Source organism: Gekko japonicus, unplaced genomic scaffold (genome assembly GCF_001447785.1).
Source record: "Gekko japonicus isolate JY-2015 unplaced genomic scaffold, Gekko_japonicus_V1.1 scaffold1212, whole genome shotgun sequence".
NCBI classification, from domain to species: Eukaryota; Metazoa; Chordata; class Lepidosauria; order Squamata; family Gekkonidae; genus Gekko; species Gekko japonicus.
The window spans coordinates 539,056-545,132 of NW_015169209.1; the positions used below are offsets into that span (position 1 = coordinate 539,056).

At 46.9% G+C, this 6,077-nt stretch overlaps 1 protein-coding gene across 1 annotated transcript in view; it reads left to right on the top strand.

Moving 5' to 3' along the window:
- Positions 1-6,077, top strand: part of PTPN13 (protein tyrosine phosphatase, non-receptor type 13) — a gene marked incomplete at its 3' end in the record, with an annotated part of 206,803 nt that overhangs the window by 172,530 nt on the left and 28,196 nt on the right. The window contains exons 23-24 of the mRNA XM_015416359.1: positions 468-928; positions 3,007-3,135. Of these exons, the coding sequence (XP_015271845.1) occupies positions 468-928; positions 3,007-3,135 (590 nt within the window). The remainder of the gene's footprint in view (positions 1-467; positions 929-3,006; positions 3,136-6,077) is intronic.

Below are 6,077 nucleotides of genomic sequence, written 5' to 3' on the forward strand. Positions count from 1 at the left end.
CCACCGTCTGGCCGGAATGGCCCATTGCAGGCTTTTCTTTGATGCTGCGTAGATCTCTCTCGGCTTTTGACCTTACGCGCGGACCTGTGACTTGACGACAAGGGAAAAAAAGATTAATACATGTTAAGTTTCCCTCCTGGGCAGAGAGTGGCTACCAGAGGCCATTTCACGTCAGGAAAACACATGGGATGGGAGGAGGGCTGAAGCCATGCTATGGTCCCAGTCCACATTGGGTCCCTCATTGTCTTGGAATTAAGTTCCCAGCTCGGTAACTCCTAGAACATGGGTGTACAAAGTTCACAAGGGGGACACGTGGACTTTGTAATGTATGAATTGGTCCTTAGGTTAGTACTGGATCCTACAAATCCCCTCAGCAATGTGCTCTTTCACAATTACCATTTCAAGCACTGAAGGATTCAAACAACAGAAGGGACACTTAAATGTTGGATGTTTTCATTTGTTCTTAGAATTACTGAGTCTCTTCAGTGGTTCGAGAGACTATTTAAAGGGGCCTTCATGGACGCAGGACAATGAGGCGGAGTCATCTTCTGAGGAGCACAGCAGGCCTCCCTGCCACCAGAGGCCCTCTTCTGGGAGTCCACCGGGCCTTCGCTCAGGAAAACGGGACGGGAGCCTGAGCTCTCAGGATTCCAGGACAGAGAGCGCCACCCTGTCCCAAAGTCAGCCCAACAGTGTATTTGGCAACCACGTCAACGACAGGGTGCAGCAGGAACTGCAGCACTGCCACAACTCCCAGCTTGTCTTTTCCGGTTGCAACGAGAAGAACAGGACCTCCTCTGAGACGAACCAGGCAAAAACTAACCGGGCCGGAATTTCGGTGGAGAATGCGGAGTATTCTGACCGAGGGGATTCTGATATGGATGAAGCGACTTACTCCAGCAGCCAGGAGCAGATGCCGGCTAAAAAGGCACAGTCCATTTCTATCCCATATTTTTTTTGTCTGAAATATGCCCTTTATTCATTATAGTTTATTCAGAAGTTAAGACTGTGGAGGATAATGGATAGGCTGGGGGTCAGACCAACAGTGCTTCTGTTGCTGTAATTGCTTGTGCAATTTTGTACTAACATTTTGGGTACAGGTTTTTCCCAGGTGAAATTCTCTGCAAATGTCTCCATATGGGACCAAAAGAGGAACTGGTCAGGTGCCCAGGTTTTGCTTCTAAGAAGTCATGTAAGCTTGCTTTTTGTGACTAGTCAGTCTGAGATTTTCCCAACTGCCTGAAGAAGTCACTTCATGCCATGTTTTGTCTGCACGGATGTGAATTCTTCTAATAGGAGCCTGCCACAGCACACTAAACGTCTTAATGAGTCACCTTCCATTCTTGGAAGTAACCATGCTCTTGTGAGGAATTCGGCTCACAAGTGCTAGAATTGTGTACGCAATAATAATGTTACACTCTTTTCAGTGGCTTGAATTAGCCCTCTTTCAGTCCTCTCTGGGGCATTTTTTTTTGGGGTGGGGGGGAACCTGAATTCACAAAATGAGGGATTCTGCTTGTACCCATATAATTGAGGCGCCAGTTCACCACAGTTGAGGGGTGGACATTGACAAAAAAAGATTACGGGCAATCTAACCTAGCAGCCTTTGTGTGGGGGAATGTAAAGGAAGGTAAACAGTTCTCTCCATCTAATAAAAGCATGTAACAGAGAAACACAGGGCTGGAAGGGACTCCAAGAGTAATATAGTCTAAGGCAAAGTGCAGGAAATTCCCAGGTACCTCCCCCCCCCCCCCACCCGTCCCCCAGTGACCCCTGCTCTGTGCTGGAAGGAAGGCAAAAAACTTTCAGGATCCCTGGGCCAATCTGGCCTGGAGGAAAATAGTACCCCCCCTGAGGTCCCTGTCCACCCCCAAGTCTCCAGGAGTTTCCCAACCTGGAGCTGGCAGCCCTACCCCTCCTACACCCTGCCTGTGGCCAGTGGTGATCGGAATCGCCCAGGGCATATAACAAAGGGCCGCAAGAGCTGGAGCCCTGGCTCATCCCTTCCTGCCCTCCCTCCCACAATCTGCCTAGTACAGATGATTGGAAAGCTGAGGAATATGATTAGGGGTTGGACCCTGCCAAATGTTCTGCTGTTGAAAATAGGTGAAGGGGGTCTCCTTTCACCATCTGCAAAGGTTTTCCTGGTAATCGTGGGATTTGCATGGACAAAAGCTATACTGGGGACAGGGGCTGTAATAAAAGAAGAGAATTTGGGGAGACTGAGGGAAAAGTTGGCTGGATCCAGCCCACTGTGACTGTTTTGCATTTGAGTATCAGCCAGACTTAAAACACAGTTTAAATTCCGTTGTTCCCCCTGGTGTGAGAGATGCAAGCACACTCCAAGTGAAATCTTGTGGGATTTTAACAAGTTTAACACTGGGCGCATTGTGGCTTTAAAGGCAATTTAGCATGCTTTCCAGACAAGGGACTCCTCCAATTCATTCCTCTGGGTAGCTGACTTAAGTGGATGTGGCTGTTTGATTACTAACAGCAGCACTGAGTACAATACCTGCTCCCGAAATCTCCCCGCTTATTTCTCACCTCCCCCTAAGGCAGCTGCAGTGACCCTCAGAACTGAAAACCAGTTATGGTTGGCAGAGTGCGTTTTTGTACATAAAGAATTGAGCCAGGAGGCGTGGCCATTGAGCTACTCCAGCAAACATTCTGTCCCATGGAGTTATTAGCCTATCGATTCTTTCATTGGAGAAAGCAGTTGATGCATGTGCATTGACCCATGAGAGACCTGGGTTTATTTTAAAACACTGTACTAAATGCTAATTGCACTAGGATACATGTGCTTATGTTTTGATACAAGTTTCTGCCTTCCTCTTTTTAAAATGTATGTATGCAAAATCTCCTTTTTGAAACCTCTGGCTGTCCCTATAAATATACCACAATGTGATCCTAGTCACCAGTTACATCTCTAACAGGGTGTCATTCTTTTTTTCCCTTCCTTCCTTCCTTCCTTCCTTTTTTATTTTTTGTCTCGTTTTTTGCATAAAGGAGCCTTATTCCATGAATTCGGCCAGTTCAGTGAATTCTAAAAAACTTCCTGCACCGCTGCTTAAACCAGGAGATGTCTTTGAGGTTGAACTAGTCAAAAACGAGAACGGCTTGGGAATAAGTGTCACGGTACTGTTTGACAAGGTTTTTAGCTATTTTCTCTTCTTCTCCACTCCAGATAACCTGTTGACATTTCTGGTTTACAGGAAAGCAGTGGACCTTAAAGAGGCGTTGTCAAGTAGCTTTTTGCAGTTGATCTCTCAGCCCTTTGATAAGCAGCCCTCCACAGATCTGTGTGTAACTTTGGGGCAGTTCTCACACTACGATTACTGTGAGAAAATGCCTGCCTATTGGGCACTTTGTGCTGCCATTGCTGATCATACTACATGCATGCTTTTGTGGCTTTAAATACCTGGACTCATGCATCTGCTAAAATTAATTGGGTTCCCAAACATCAGTTTGGTGTCTGTACTTCCAAACATTTGCTGGAGGAAGCACCTGTATTTTTCTTTACAACCTGAATGAGAGCCACCCTGATTCACACATAAATTAGCATTGGATCACAGCCCACAAAGATTACTGCATAAAAAATGTTAGAACATGCTTTTTCCCTGCTGGACAGCTTGCCTGTGCCGCAAGGCCTCTAAAATCGGTGTATGGTGGTCAACACTGTCTTGATTCAGACCTAACACGAAATTTTGGTTTATCTTAATGTTGATTCGTTTGTGAAAGCAAGATTCAGTTTGCAGATAATCCTTTAACATCCTCTTTGGCCTCAACTAATGCTGGTTTCATCACCTTCACTGTGTCCAGGCACGTCTGTAGCTGGGGAACACACAAGGAGAGTACCAGGGAATAAGCCAAGGAGTCCATCAGTCATGGTTAAGACTGGGGTTGATCAGCCAGCTTTAGATCCTGGTTTGCTGGATGCTAACTAGACATAATTAGTGGAGCAGCTCCCATTCAGACTCATAAAATATAAGTTTAATTAAACTGTGTTTTCACATTGGCTGTTTTTGCGAGGATTATTTGCCCCAAGTTCAACGCTCCTGGGAACTGGGCAGGGGAAAATCTGCCTTCCCCACAGCATCGCTGCACATTAAGGCATCTCTCGGGAGTTCTCTGGCTCTTCTCCAGTCCTCCTCAAACCTGCTTTGCTCAGAGTTCTGAGAAAGATCGCAGCAAAGCCTGGGTGGCTGCCATGTGGGTGGGAAAGTGTGGGTTTTCCCAGTCCCATTCACGTAGCATTTCCTCTCCCAACTGCATAGGGTTTTCCTTTTTTTTAAAGAATTTAATAGTATTATTATACTATTATTTCTTGCAGAGATACATGAGGTAAAAAACCTATCTCAGCAACCAGATGGGCTAGAGCAGGTGCTCATGGGTTCCGTAGTGCCTGTTAGCCCCTTTCCTGGTGCCCGCCAAGTGTTTTTAGAAAGTGGGTGGGGCCAGTAGGGCAAGGCTCCTCCTCATTGGCCATTGGAGATGTGATTGGCTGTGCAGATTTAAATAATGTTTCAGCGGAAGCAGTCACGATAGTGTTGCTTTTATCCAGGGCTTTTTTTGTAGAAAAAGCCCAGCAGGAACTCATTAGCATAACAGGCCACACCCAACAGCATATTAGGCCACACCCCCATACCTTCCCTTGGCTTGCCCGGGCGCCCCACGGGTGCGGGGAGCCCAGGCAAGCCAGCCCTTGGACAGGCTGAGGAAGGCACTCCCCAATCCTTCCAGGGGCTTCTGGGGGGGTCGCTCTCCAGGCCTTCCCTCTGTAGCCACGCACGCAGAGGTTTTGGCCGTAGTGGGCGTGGCCAACTCTGAAGCCAGCCGGAACTCCATTCTTTTGCGTTCCTGCCCCAAAATAGCCCTACTTTTATCCTCTCACTCTCTCCTCTTTCCCAGTGTATTTGTTTCCGTTACCTCCGCCCCGCATGCTTGGGCTTCCTCTGTGTGTGCGTGTGTGTGCGAGCATGTGTGTCTGTGGCTCAACTTCCTGTGGCAGCCATTTTGTGGCTGTGGCCACCACCCTCTCTCAGGATTCCAAAAGTGCCCAAAAGCTCAAAAGGGTTGACGACTGCTGAGCTAGAGACTTACTTAAAAAGAAAGAAAGCTAGGAACTCAGAGAACCGGATGCTGGTTTTAGTATAGGTATATTAATATGACAGTATTAAATCACCAATTTTTTTAAAAAATCACCAATTAAAAAAAAAATGCTAACCAGGAAAACCTGTTGTGTGAATGCCGTGTCACCAAGGTGCTGTTTTCACAAACGTAGCAGCAACAGGAAAACGACACAAGCCTGTCCTTGTGTGGAAAAACACGCTTGTTGCTGAAGTGAGACTGTGGCTTTGCTGCCACTACCTTTCCGCTTTTGCCAAGAATACTTCAGCCCTTAAAATGAGGGTGCGTGGGAAGACTGCCCCATCCTTATAACACCGAGAACAGAAATTCATAGCGAGTGCACAGATTTTCCATTCTCCTGTTGTTACGGATTGGGCAATCTGGGATAGATAATTCATGTCTTTAGAAAGAATGGCTAGAAGAGGCGCAAGTATCACTGAAGGGGTTTTGGTCTCTAATCTTGTGTGCTCCCTCTGCTGGCTGTAAAGCAGAATGTCACCAAATATTTATTTGTACTTTTTTTGCTGTCTGCTCAGCTACCCCCCCCCCCCCCGGGTTTTCAAGGCAAGAGACATTCACTGGTGGCTTGCTGTTGCCTGCCTTTGTGTAGTGACTTCCCTGTGGTCTCCCAAGTATGAAACAGGTCCAACCTTGCTTAACTACTGATAAAATTGGGCTAGCCTGGGCTATCCAGGTCAGGGTGTTTGTGTATACTCCGATTTAACTTTATTTATTTATTAATGTAAAACATTTGTGCCATTCCGTGCCCCCCCCCCCCAAATAGGGTCCCTATGGTGGCAAACATCAAACATTTCAGATTGCCAGACTTCAATTCAGAGGTGATTTACATATTTAGAGTACCACAGAGATAGCAGAGAGACAGCCATACCTCTGTGGTGTAGGGGTTAGGAGCGCGGACTCTACTCTGGGAGAACTGCATTTGGTTCCCC